The sequence below is a fragment of the Oncorhynchus keta genome, chromosome 29 (assembly GCF_023373465.1).
Source record: "Oncorhynchus keta strain PuntledgeMale-10-30-2019 chromosome 29, Oket_V2, whole genome shotgun sequence".
Classification (NCBI taxonomy): domain Eukaryota; kingdom Metazoa; phylum Chordata; class Actinopteri; order Salmoniformes; family Salmonidae; genus Oncorhynchus; species Oncorhynchus keta.
Genome location: NC_068449.1, coordinates 43,180,613 through 43,195,468, shown reverse-complemented (window position 1 = coordinate 43,195,468; position 14,856 = coordinate 43,180,613). Strand labels below are relative to the sequence as shown.

At 44.0% G+C, this 14,856-nt stretch overlaps 1 protein-coding gene across 1 annotated transcript in view; it reads right to left on the bottom strand.

The window, feature by feature from the left end:
- The window catches only part of LOC118362921 (RING finger protein 24-like), a 55,606-nt gene that overhangs the window by 25,828 nt on the left and 14,922 nt on the right, over positions 1 to 14,856 (bottom strand). Inside the window, exon 2 of the mRNA XM_035743651.2 lies at positions 385 to 534. Within this exon, the coding sequence (XP_035599544.1) occupies positions 385 to 527 (143 nt within the window). The 5' untranslated portion in view covers positions 528 to 534. The remainder of the gene's footprint in view (positions 1 to 384; positions 535 to 14,856) is intronic.

The following is a 14,856-nucleotide window of genomic DNA, read 5'->3' as shown; positions in this document are numbered from 1 at the left end:
TAAAAACACTGCTGTCTCATAATTGGATATGCGCCAAGTCATTCGAGGCAATGGATTTAGCCTATGTCAATCAGCTTTGAAGAATCTGTGGTTTATTGCACTTCAGTGTGCTAGCATAAAAAAAATGGCTTCTGTAAACGTTGAAGTGAGGCTTTGTTGATGTCAACAACAAAAAAGTAGTGTTGATTTCAATCAAAAACATCAACAAAATGAATGGGGTCAAATATGCGGTCAAAAACAAATGTAATAACTCCACACTGTAAGAATCTACACTGTCTGGCACCGGTGGCAAGGAAACCTAAACACAAATCAAGATTTCCAAAGGAGACTATTGAAACTAGGAACTAGCCTACATCAACTAGGACGCAGCAGTGTCGATCGTACCTTATCAAGTAGCAGCAGAAGAGAAGGCTGAGGATGAAGACAAAGATGGCGGTCCCAAACACCACAATGTAGATGTTGAGGGGAAGGTTCTGGAACCCAATATTAGGCATCCTGAAACTGTAGTGCTGGAAATCGGAGCTCATGGATATCCTGCAACGAGAAAGAGACGGATTAGGGGGTGTGATGAAGTGATAAGATTGACAGATTGACCGTAGGACTGTATGTGACTATAGGGCTGAGTGTGCGCTGGACAATTTCCCTTTGTTTATGTACTTATTTGTTTACATAGATTTGACATATAGTGGGGCAAAAAAGTATTTAGTCAGCCACCCATTGTGCAAGTTCTCCCACTTAAAAAGATGAGGCCTGTAATTGTTATCATAGGTACACTTCAACTATGACAGACAAAATGAGAAAATTATGGTGGAAAAGTAAGTATTTGGTCACCTACAAACAAGCAAGATTTCTGGCTCTCACAGACCTGTAACAACTTCTTTAAGAGGCTCCTCTGTCCTCCACTCGTTACCTGTATTAATGGCACCTGTTTGAACTTGTTATCAGTATAAAAGACACCTGTCCACAACCTCAAACAGTCACACTCCAAACTCCACTATGGCCAAGACCAAAGAGTTGTCAAAGGACACCAGAAACAAAATTGTAGACCTGCACCAGGCTGGGAAGACTGAATCTGCAATAGCTAAGCAGCTTGGTTTGAAGAAATCAACTGTGGGAGCAATTATTAGGAAATGGAAGACATACAAGACCACTGATAATCTCCCTCGATCTGGGGCTCCACGCAAGATCTCACCCCGTGGGGTCAAAATGATCACAAGAACGGTGAGCAAAAATCCCAGAACCAAACTGGGGGACCTAGTGAATGACCTGCAGAGAGCTGGGACCAAAGTAACAAAGCCTACCATCAGTAACACACTACGCCGCCAGGGACTCAAATCCTGCAGTGCCAGATCTGCTTGGAGGAATGGGCCAAAATTCCAGCGACAGTGTGTGAAAACCTTGTGAAGACTTGTAGAAAACGTTTGACCTCTGTCATTGCCAACAAAGGGCATATAATAAAGTATTAAGATAAACTTTTGTTATTGACCAAATACTTATTTTCCACCATAATTTGCAAATAAATTAATTAAAAATCCTACAATGTGATTTTCTGGATTTTTTTTTCTCATTTTGTCTGTCATAGTAGAAGTGTACCTATGATGAAAATTACAGGCCTCTCTCATCTTTTTAAGTGGGAGAACTTGCACAATTGGTGGCTGACTAAATACTTTTTTGCCCCACTGAACATATAGCCTACTTTACCCATCTACATAACATCCTTGACAGAACGCTCAGAAAACTAGACACAAAAAACAAAACATGTAGGCCTATAAGGGATGTAACAATTACACATTGGTCCCCGGTTCAAATGATTAAGATACACGTGCATCGATCCATGAGAGTCCAGATCGATCCAAATGTGGCATGCATCGGTCAGAAAATCGATAAAAATGTTACGAATCGCCAGTTCATATTTTTTTGTTGTTGCTCATATTAATTTATTTTTACCTTCCGAAAAAAACCTACAGTAGCATATTTTGTGAGAACATGTGTCCATTTCCTCTCCTTCAGTGTTGAACTAACATGTAACTCCGTTGACGGTCATTGATCTAAAAGTCCTTTTGCCGGCCAAGCAACCCAGGCCTATTCCTGATCTTGTACATCTGTACGGCATCTTCAGCATTCGAATACTTGTAAAATGGCTAGCGCAATATCAGGGTTTATTAGTAAAATGACAACCAATGTAATTTTCTAGGTTATTGTTAATTAACAAATGCACTGTTGAAAATTGTATTTTACCCGAATAAAATTAAGCTACCGGAGACAACTCGCATCTGGCTATACCTGCTGATTGGGACTTACATTAGATTTTGTTGTTCAAGATCATCATTAGCAATAGTTTTGGTAGTTTTGCTTTAAACCATCAGTGTATATGGTGATTTATAAAGGGTAGGGTAAAGTTGTTCATTTCAGAACAGCACTGCATGTCGCAGCGGGACAATGAAGATAAGCTCACGCTGTAAAATTGGTCAAAACCACCACTAATTGCACCCACCTGGTGTCCCAGGTCTAAATTAGGCCCTGATTAGAGAGGAACAATGAAAAAATGCAGTGTGACTGGCTTTGAGGTCCAGAGTTTTTTCCCCTTTTTTGTTTTAACTAGGCAAGTCAGTTAAAGAACAAATTCTTATCTACAATGAAGGCCTACACCGGCCAAACCCTCCCCTAACCTGGACAACGCTGGGCCAATAGTGTGCCGCCCTCGTCATGACTTCTGCCGGAGTCGTTGCCTCTCCTTGTTCGGGCGGTGCTCGGCGGTCGACGTCACCGGTCTTCTAGCCATCGTCGATCTATTTTTCATTTTCCATTGGTTTTGTCTCGTCTTCCCACACACCTGTTTTCAATCACATCCATTACCTGTTGTGTATTTAACCCTCTGTTGCCCCTCATGTTTTTGTCAGAGATTGTTTATTGTCAGTGTAGTGTTTATTTGTATAGGTGCGTGACGGGTCTTCGTTCCCATATTTGTTTATATTCATTTTTCTTATTAGTGTTATGGAGCATGTTACTTGGGCATTTATTAAAAGACCATTTTACACTCCGTTTGACTCTCCTGCGCCTGACTTCCCTGCCACCTATACACACACACACACACACACCACACACACACACACACACACACACACACGTCTCTGACAGCCCTATGGGGCTCCCGATCACGATCGATTGTGATACAGCTCGGGATCGAACCCGGGTCTGTAGTGATGCCTCTAGCACTTCGATGCAATACCTTAGACCGCTGCGTCACTTGGTCCCTAAGAGTTTGAGGGGTGTAGAGAATCATTGTACCATCTAAATCGCTGTGAATTATCTTTTCAGTAACCAAAAATATAGCATTTTCAGTTGTTTAAAGCTAGCGTACAAAATCATAAAAGTAAAACACGCAAAAAAGTACGGGAAGCATAGAAATAGCGCACATACCGATTCTTAGACTTGCATTCCATGCGAATGACAGATCTGTAACTCACATTTCTACACTATAAGTGGACACCCTTGTTTTTTTAAACATACATTGTTGTCCTAATTTGATAGTGTAGCGGTAGAAGCCCAGTCTCAGCTCAGGTGCTTACATACACCATAGACATATTTTTACATACACAAGCACACACTTTTGGGGTCCAACAATTGATTCCCATTCAAAATCCTATGTTCCCTAACCCTAAACTTAACGACGAACCCTAAAACAGTGAGGCCCGGTAGAATGTCCTCCCAGTTTTACTTGGTTTACTATTCTTGTGTGGAATTTTGGTACTAACAAGTATGTTAAAATGTGTCTACACACACACACCCTACTACTATTGAAGAAAATTAAGAGAATACAATTTCTGAGTGAGTATGTGTTTGTGTGGTTTACAACTGAAAATTCCCATTCTCCACAGAGGGACATGACTGGACATGCCTAAGAATGAAAAGATGAAAAGAGACCAACAAAAGACACACAAAAGTTCGGCGGTATACCATTTATACCGTATCCCGTGAATTGAGAAAAGTCCTCGGTATGGATTTTCCAACACGTTTTTTAAAATATATTTTTTAAAATACTTGTACACTTTAAATAAATATCTGCAGTCAAGTTGTGAACTAGAAAATAGACAAAGCAGATCGTGTTCATCAGTTCGCCTGTTAGATCATTTTTCATTATGAAGCTTACCGATACTAGTTTCCCAAAACAGCTGTTTGAGCCCGTCAAGTGTGTATGTTTACAAAGACGATCAAAACGGGAGCTTCTTGGGGGGAGTCACTCCTACAGCGCAACTTAAGTGAGATGAACAAGTTACACCTGTATGTTTGACAGCAATATATTTTATAACTATTAAGTTAACTATCTAAGATGTGCCAAATCAACTCCAGCTCCAACTCCAGCTGGCTTTTACCAACTGGCTAATGTTAGCTAACAAGATCAAGCTTCTTGGTGACAGCAGCAGACTATCCCCTCCTAGATTAAGAACCCTGAGGTCAAATGTTTGTTTTGTGCGTGCTGCAAACTGTCTTAGTAGAAAATGTTTGCATGCACTCGTTAGCATTTACCTAGCATCCACTATGGGGATTCCTTAGTACTTGTTAGCATTTTGTTAGCATTCTGGTAAATAACATTTCTGGGAAGAAAACAGCGCCCCTTGTGCGCACTACTGGTAATACAGCATATCCTGGGATGGCACAGGCACGGTAAGAAGGTAGGAAATCTGGATACCGCCCAACCCTAACACACAGTTTACAGTTACTCCTCCCTATACAGCCAAGTCAACAGACAAAATCAATCATAAACCCTGCCTTCCACTCACACCGTCTACTTCCAGAAGACACACACTCATTAACCCACACAGTCACCCGCGTGGTGCCTTCATAGTGTTGAGCGGAACACAATCTTTAAATCTATAACTCTGAGAACGGCAGCGCTGGGAAGATGAGGAAGCTCAGCCTTTGTTCCTTTTCCCCTTGCCACACACACACACACACCATGAACGGTAGTAATAACACCATCACAATTTAACACCCTCAGTCTCCCTAGCTTAGCCGCTAGGCTGGTACGTGGTCATAAACACTGCTGCCCTCTCAGTTGGGCTCAAATCTGCCCCTTGCTCTGCCAGTATGCAGTGGCTCCACGCCAACCTCTATCAAAACAAGGCCACGACTGGAAAGCCCGATTATCGCCACTTAGTGGGGCTCCCAAACACCCTGGGTCCACATGACCCTTTGACATACACATTCCAGAGGCAAAACACACACAAACTCTGGGGGTAACATGAAACCCATATGTTCACACCAGGGCCTAAACTGTACTTTCTGGTCCACCATGGCAGGTAGATTAAAAAAAATACATCTACCAGCCACTCAATTTTTTTACCAGCTAAAAAAAAAAAAAAAGATTCTCCCTAAAATTACACCACCAAAACATTAAAAAAGATGAACATGCATGTTTCTAAAACAAATGTTTCTAAAACAAATGTATTACTAGTAAGAAGTAACGTGGTATATTGTCTAATTTCATTTTTTACTAAAAGATCACAGATGAGACAAAAATGTTCACGAGCCAGGAGGTTAACGTGGAAATGCGACTCAAGAACATGATTGTGCCTAGAGATTGAGTCTGACTAGTAACCGCATCGTCTTCTCTTCCCTAACAGTTGAAACTCAAACATTGAAAAACAACCTAGTTTGTGAACAAACAATGTAAATAGCCAAGAAAAGAACAAAGTATCACTTCAGTAGACTTTAGTTTCAAATTAGACCCATTTTTTTAAAAGTATATCATTCACTCAGCAGCGCATGGTGGGATAGGATTCGTAGTTCTTGGACTTTGTGAAATTCATTTACCAGCTATGAAACAAAAAACGTCAGAAATACTTTGAAAACAGCTACTGCAGCTGCACTATTTATATTCACAAATGCAAGTGAAATGCTCGCACTGTGGAGCCCTGACCTGGCGAGTGTTCGTTTTAGGCCCTGGTTAAGACACTCCATTCCGTGTATACAGTCCAATGTAAGTGTTAAGGGAAGAATTACAGTTCAAGGGCATGTAGAAGACCTAGATTATGCGTGTGTATATGTATGGTTAAGTGTGTGTGCGCAAATAGTGCTTTACCCCTGGACTTTTAATCCGCATCTTGTTATGTTACAGCCTTATTCTAAAATGTATTAAATAAAAAAATGTCATCATAGATCTAGATATAGATATTGCACATAATGACAAAGTGAAAACAGGTTTAGACATTTCTGCAAATGTATAAAAAAAAAATACTGAAAAAACAATTTACATAAGTATTCAGACCCTTTGCTATGAGTCTCAAAATTGAGCTCAGGTGCATCCTGTTTCCATTGATCATCCTTGAAGTTTCTACAACTTGGACTCCACCTGTGGTAAATTCAATTGACTGGACGTGATTTGGAAAGACACACACCTGTCTATATAAGGTCCCACAGTTGACAGTGCATGTCAGGGCAAAAACCAAGCCATGAGGTCGAAGGAATTGTCCGTAGAGCTCCGAGACAGGATTGTGTTGAGGGACAGATCTAGGGAAGGGTACTAAAATATCTCTGCAGCATTGATGGTCCCCAAGAACACAGTGGCCTCCACCATTATTAAAGGGAAGAAGTTCCCTTTAAGGGCCTTGGTCGGGCAGGTGGTCAGGCAGGTGACCAATAACCTGATGGTCACTCTGACAGAGCTCCAGAGTTCCTCTGTGGAGATGGGAGAACCGTCCAGAAGGACAACCATCTCTGCAACACTCCACCAATCAGGCCTTTATGGTAGAGTGGCTAGATGGAAGCAAATCAGGAAAAGCACATGATAGACCACTTGGAATTTGCCAAAAGGCAACTAAAGGACTCACAGACCATGAGAAACAAGATAATCTGGTCTGATGAGACCAGATTGAAATATTTGGCCTGAATGCCAAGCGTCACGTCTGGAAGAAACCTGGCACCATCCCTACTGTGAAGCATGGTGGTGGCAGCATCATGCTGTGGGAATGTTTTTCAGTGGCAGGGACTGGGAGACTAGTCAGGATCGAGAGAAAGCTGAACAAAGCAAAATACAGAGAGAATCTTGATAAACCTTCTCCAGCGTGCTCAGGACTTCAGACTGGGGCGAAGGTTCGCCTTCCAACAATGACCATAAGCACACAGCCAGGACAATGCATGAGTGGCTTCGGGACGAGTCTCTGAATGTTCTTGAGTGGCCCAGCCAGAGCCTGGACTTGAACCCGACCGAACATCTCTGGAGAGACCTGAAAATAGCTATGCTCCCCATGCAACCTGACAGTTTGAGAGGATCTGCAGAGAAGAATGGGAGAAACTCCCCAAATACAGGTTTACCAAGATTGTAGCGTCATACCCAAGAAGACTTGAGGCTGTAATCTCTGCCAAAAGCGCTTCAACAAAGTATTGAGTGAAGGGTCTGAATACCTATGCAAATATGATATTTCCTTCTTTTTTTTGTTCATACATGTGCAAAAAAACAACTTTTTTTGCTTTGTAATTATGGGATATTTTGTGTAGATTGAGAGAATTAAAAAAAAAATCAATTCTAGAGTAAGGCTGTAACTTAACAAAAATGTGGAAAAAGTCAAGGGGTCTGAATTCTTTCCGATTGCACTGTATGTTTGTACACTACACGACCAAAATGCTCGTCAAACATCTCATTCCAAAATCACAGGGATTAATATGGAGTTTGTCCACCCCTTTGCTACTATAACAGCCTCCACTCTCTGGGATGTCTTTCCACTATACGTTGGGGACGTGCTTCCATTCAGCCACAATAGCATTAGTGAGGTCAGCACTGATGCTGGGCGAGTAGGCCCGCAGTCGGCGTTCAAATTTATGGGGTTGAGGTCAGGGCTCTGTGCAGGCCAGTCAAGTTCTTCCACACCGATCTTGACAAACCATTTCTGTATGGACCTCGCTTCGTTACATGCTGAAACAGAAAAGGGTCTTCCCCAAACTGTTGGGCCTTCCCCAACAAAGTTGGAAGCACAGAATCATCTAGAATGCTGTAGCGTTAAAATATTCCTTCACTGGAACTAAGGGGCCTAGCCCGAACCATGAAAAACAGCCCCAGACCATTATTCCTCCACTGGAACTAAGGGGCCGAGCCCGAACCATGAAAAACAGCCCCAGACCATTATTCCTTCACTGGAACTAAGGGGCCTAGCCTGAACCATGAAAAACAGCCCCAGACCATTATTCCTCCACTAAAATTTACAGTTGAAAAACAGACTGATGTATTCCTTTGGGCAGGTGAAAAACAGCCCCAGACCATTATTCCTCCACTGGAACTAGCATCCAGACCAAACCAGATTACAGTTCTGTATTTCGGACTGCCAGATGGACTGCTCCAATGGCAGCGAGCTTTGCGCCATTGGCATTGTGCATGGTGATATTAGGCTTGTGTGTGGCTGCACGGCCATGGAAAACAATTTCATGAAGCTCCCGGCGAACAGCTATTGTGCTGGCGTTGCTTCCAGAGGCAGTTTGAAACTCGGTGGTGTGTGTTGCAACCGAGGACAGACGATTTTTATGCTCTAAGCGCTTCAGCACACGGCGGTCCCGTTCTGTGAGCGTATGTGGCCTGACACTTTGCAGCTGAGCCGTTGTTGCTCCTAGACGTTTCCATTTCAAAATAACAGCACTTACAGTTGACTGGGGCAGGTCTAGCAGGGCAGAAATTTGAACTGACTTGTTGGAAAGGTGGTATCCTATTATGGTGCCACGTTGAAAGTCACTGAGCTCTTCAGTAAGGCAATTCTACTGCCAATGTTTGTATATGGAGATTGCATGGCTGTGTGCTCGATGTTGTACAACAGGTGTGGCTGAAATAGCAGAATCCACAAATTTGTAAGGGGTGTCCACATACTGTACACTATATATACAAAAGTATGTATGTATGTAGTGCATGCGGGGGGTGTATAGGATTAACCCTTCCCTCCCAGAAGGCTCTAAGGACCCACCAGCTGTCTGTGATATTCTGAAGTAGGCTAAGTGCAGTGTTTCACCTAACCTGCAGTCCTCTCACTCTGACAGTCTCCTCTGACAGTCTCCTCTGACAGTTTTCCATGCATCAGCCCTCAAGTGCGGATCCACAGTATATATATATATTTTTTTACATATAACCCTCAGAGGTTAGGTTAGTATAATTGGTAAGCTGATTATAGATCTTATAATCCACTTACAGGCTAATTTTTACCTCAATATGACCTCATTCGACGACTCCCTATTCCGGTTTATCTAAACAGCTTCTTGATCCACAGCCGAGGGAGGCATTACTATTGTACTACTAATGAAGGATGCCTAAGGAGGCAGGTTGACAGTTCTGAGATCTGTGAGCAGGCCTACAACAGCAGTACTTCCACAGGGCAGCCTAGCAGACAGGTCTGAGACCTGTGCCTGTTGCTCCATAGTTAAGGGGGCAAACTCTTTCACGGCTTAATGTAGGATGCCTGAGGGGGTCAGGGAGCCTGACTGGCAGGTCTAAGATCTCTGTATTGCAGAAATTCTCAGAATTCCTCAGGAGGAGCTGGGAGGATCTACTCCACAAAGGGAGGAACCTAAACAACATGGTCTTTTTTTCCACAATCTTCTACCATCTCATCCAACGCCCCAAACTGCTTTAGTAGTCTAGTTCTTGGTCTGGGTGCAATGAATGGCCCAAACAAAAAAAAGATAAGGAACACCTCTTGGCACAGCGCCTCTCCACTTACATAGTGTAGATAGTGTATATTTATTGATATGTAGGCTGTGAGCCCCGCTTAAAAAATAATGTTGTTCTGTCCTTGTCTATTAAATGGTTCTGTACTACGCCATGTTTTGTGTGGACCACAGGAAGAGTAGCTGCTGCTTTTGCCAAATTCTTTGGACAAAGAAGACATTCTATTTCTGTAACAGGGCACATTTAATTTCAGTTTCATAGATACTAGCTTAAACCTCCAAAATATGCCACAGTCTGAGGACAAGTCACTCTGACTTGATCCAGAAACAAACAAAAAGCCTAACTGCCTTTTTTCTGCATTGGCTAGTTCTGTGGTGGCTCTAGCTGGATCCGGCGGTCTATCCCTCCAAACAATGTTAAGACCGTCCGAAAAGGACGGTTGAAGTTTTACATGCCCGTAACCAATTATGCTATTTTGTTCGTTCTTTTGCGTTGTTTGTAACGTTAACTTATTTTGTACATAATGTTACTGCTACAGTCTCTTAAAATAACTTCTAGACATCAGAACTGGGATTAATCACCACGAACTGGAAGAAGCTTTTTCCTTTAACGAGTCCGACGAGAAAGATATACTGCTCTCCCGGGAACAGGCCCAGATCCCCGTCATTTGCGTGAAGACAGAGGAAAAGAGGACGCAGATTAGGCTTCTAACATGCAATCACTGGAAAATAAAATTGATGACCTACGATTACGATTATCCTACCAACGGGATTTTCAATGCACCGGCAGAACAGAAAGGCTACGTCTGTTAAGACGAGGGGTGGGGGGTGTGTGTCTTTTTGTCAATAACAGTTGGTGCGCGACGTCCAATATTAAAAGAAGTCTCAAGGTATTGCTCGCCTGAGGTAGAGTACCTTATGAGAAGCTGTCGACCACAACATCTACCAAGAGAGTTCTCATCTATATTACTCGTATCCGTCTATTTACCACCACAGACCGGTGCTGGCACTAAGACCTCACTCAACCCAACTCTATAAAGGCCATAAGCAAACAAGAAAACGCTCACCCAGAAGTGGCCCTCCCAGTGGCCAGGGACTTTAATGCAGGCAAACTTAAATCAGTTTAACCAAATTTTTACCAGCATGTCACATGTGCAACCAGAGGAAAGAAAACTCTAGACCCCCTTTACTCCACACAGAGATGCATACAAAGCTCTCCCCCACCCTCCATTTGGCAAAACTGACCATAATTCTATCCTCCTGATTTCTGCTTACAAGCTAAAACTAAAGCAGGATGTACCAGTGACTCACTCAATGTGGAAGTGGTCAGATGACGCAGATGCTACGCTACAGGACTTTTGCTAGCACAGACTGGAATATGTTCCGGGATTCATTCAATGGCATTGAAGAGTATAGCACTTTGGTCATCGGCTTCATCAATAAGTGCATTGACGACGTCGTCCCCACAGTGACCGTACATACATATCCCAACCAGAAGCCATGGATTACAGGCAACATCCGCATCGAGCTAAAGGTTAGACCTGCCGCTTTCAAGGAGCGGGACACTAATCCGGACGCCTACAAGAAATCCCGCTATGCCCTCAGACGAACCATCAAACAAGCAAAGCGTCAATACAGGATTAAGATTGAATCCTACTACACCGGCCCTGACGCTCATCGGATGTGGCAGGGTTTGAAAACTATTACGGACTACAAAGGGAAACCCAGACGCGAGCTGCCCAGTGATGTGAGCATACCAGATGAGCTAAATGCCTTTCATGCTCGCTTCGAGGCAAGCAACACTGAAGCATGCACGAGAGCACCAGCTGTTCTGGATGACTGTGTGATCACGCTCTCGGTAGCCGATGTCAGCAAGACCTTTAAACAGGACGTGTACTCAAAGCATGCGAGGACCAACTGGCAAGTGTCTTTAGTGACATTTTCAACCTCTCTCTGAGTCTGTAATACCTACATGTTTCAAGCAGACCACAATAGTCCCTGTGCCCAATGAATCAAAGAACCTGCCTAAATGATTACCACCCCATAGCACTCACGTCAGTAGTCATGAAGTGCTTTGAAAGGCTGGTCATGGGATCACATCAACAGCATCCTACCGGATACCCTAGACCCACTAATTTGCATACTGCCCCAACAGATCCACAGATGACACAATCTCAATCCACACTGCCCTTTCCCACCTGGACAAAAGGAACACCTATGTGAGAATGCTATTCATTGACTACAGCTCAGTGTTCAACATCATGACACCCACAAAGCTCATCACTAAGCTAAGGACCCTGGGACTGAACACCTCCCTCTGCAACTGGATTCTGGACTTCCTGACAGGCCGCCCCCAGGTGGTAAGGGTAAGCAACACGTCTGCCACGCTGAACCTCAACACTGGGGCCCCTCAGCGATGTGTACTTAGTCCCCTCCTGTACTCCCTGTTCACCCAACTGCGTGGCCAAACACGACTCAAACACCATCATTAAGTTTGCCTGATCACCGACAACGATGACAGCCTATAGGGAGGAGGTCAGAGACCTGGCAGTGTGGTGCCGGGACAACAACCTCTCCCTCAATGTGAGCAAGACAAAGGAGCTGATTGTGGAATACAGGAAAAGGCGGGCCGGACAGGCCCCCCATTAACATCAACGGGGCTGTAGTGGAACAGGTCGAGAGTTTCAAGTTCCTTGGTGTCCACATCAACGATCTATCATGGTCCAAACACACCAAGACAGTCGCGAAGAGGGCACGACAAAACCTTTTTCCCCCCTCAGGAGACTGAAAAGATTTGGCATGGATCCCCAGATTCTCAAAAATTTCTACAGCTCACCATCGAGAGCATCTTGACCAGTTGCATCACCGCCTGGTATGGCAACTGCTCAGCATCTGATCGTAAGGCGCTACAGAGGGTAGTGTGGACGGCCCAGTACATCATTGGGGCCAAGCTTCCTGAAATCCAGGACCTATATAAATAGGCGGTGTCAAAGGAAAGCCCATAAAATTGTCAGCGACTCCAGTCACCCAAGTCATAGATTGTTTTCTCTGCTACCGCATGGCAAGCGGTACCGGAGCGCCAAGTCTAGGACCAAACGGCTCCTTAACAGCTTTCACACCCAACCCATAAGACTGCTGAACAATTAATCAAATGGCCACCGGACTATTACATTGACCCACCCCCCTCCCCATTTGTTTTGTACACTGGTGCTACTCGCTGTTTATTATCGATGCATAGTCACTTCACCCCTACCTACATGTACAAATTACCTCTGACCTGTACCGCTGCACACTGACTCTGTACCGGTACCCCCTGTATATAGCCTCGTTATTGTTATGTTATTGTGTTAATGTTTACCAAATAAACTAAAGTAAAACGTTTAACTCTTCTTGAACTGCACTGTTGGTTAAGGGCTTGTAAGTAAGCATTTCACAGTAAGGTCTACACTTGTTGTACTCGGCGCATGTGACAAATAAAGGTTGGTTTAATTAGATCATCATATGTACGCACACGCACACTGACACCTACAAACACACCAGAGCAGGCTTGCTGAGACAAACGCCGTTTCTGCCCAGGCTGGCAGAGCCACGTGTCGTTATGCAACACCCACCGGGTAAACATTGTTGGGTCGGTGCCAAGCCCACGGCAGGCAGATATGATCACTCACTTCTTTATGAAGGCACTGTTATAACTTATCATGACTGAAGTAGACTAGGAGGTGTGTGTGTGTGTTTGTGTGGAGGAGCAGTTTGTTTTTACGACTGGTTTTGATTTTGTTCAGAGTTTAATGACTGACCATAAGACGATTTTGCGGTCATAAAAGCTTAGCCTATCTGTTTTGTTTACACTGATTAACAGGCTAGGCGGTGTCAGAGGAAGGCCCTAAAAATTGTCAAAGACTCCAGCCACCCTAGTCATAGACTGTTCTCTCTGCTACCACACGGCAAGCAGTACCGGAGCGCCAAGTCGAGGTCCAAGAGGCTTCTAAAACAGCTTCTACCCCCAAGCCATGAGACTCCAGAACATCTAATCAAATGGCTACCCAGACTATTTGCACCCCCCTCCCCTCCTCCTACGCTGCTGCTGCTACTACTCCGTTATTATCTATGCATAGTCACTTTTATAGCTCTACCTACTTGTACATATTACCACTGCTCTTCAATTATTTGTTACTTTGATTTCTTTCTTTTTTTTAAAGGTATTTTTAAAACTGCATTGTTGGTTAAGGGCTTGTAAGTAAGCATTTCACTGTACAACCTGCTGTATTCGGCGCGTGACAAATAAAATTTGATTTGCTACGAGAGGACTTGAATCACATAGACCATTTCAGTCCCTGACAAACTGTCCTCTGCCCCTGACTGTCATCTCAAAATGGTGGACTTCTTACCACTACATTCCCCAACATCGAGTCTATTACAGTAAGGCTCGATTTATGTTTGATGTTAAGTTGATTAAATAGTTACGTTTTCACCGCACGCGTGTTGACACACAGAGGACGTACAGTACACGGCTTCTTCGATCCAATTGATGTAAGATCTGGGAGTGCAGGTCTAGGCCTAAATGTCAACGTAGCAGCAAAGTAGCCTAGCTGCTGTTGAAGTAGGGCGGGTTGGGGTAAGGAGGGGAGGGTTGGGGAACGGGCAGGGAAGAGAGGATTTTAAAACATCTCTTGGGGATCTCGTCCAAGGCGATTTATAGAATCCCTCCCAGAACCCCTTCCTCCCCTCGTTGTGTCGCGGGCCCCTGTCGACCATCGACCCCCTGCTAATGGAAAGTATCAGGATACGCTTAGCTAGATGGTCGCGGGTACACCCCGTCGTCCCGGTAACCCTACCCCGTCGCGGTAAACAACCGACATCGTCCACAAAGGCGTGCTTCAGGTGTCACTCATGGCTGTATGTTGTCCCGCTATTGAATGGAGCAAGAAAAATAAGAAAATACACTATTGGGAGTCCTAATTCATCCCTTTTAAATTCTGACACTGACTATCTCTTCAATTCTGACACCGACTGCTTTCTGAAAGACTTTTTCTTCTTTCATCACTGGGCTTTTTATTTAGGTCTATACAGCAGGATGTCTCCATGTCTCTAAGCACATCCTTGCAGGAGGTCGAAGAAGCCGAGGAAGTTGAGTAACCGGTCCAGAGCCTGTGCCTCTCAGCATTGACAGGGAAGGTCATTGACTGGACAGACAGACATTAACTCTGAAATGGG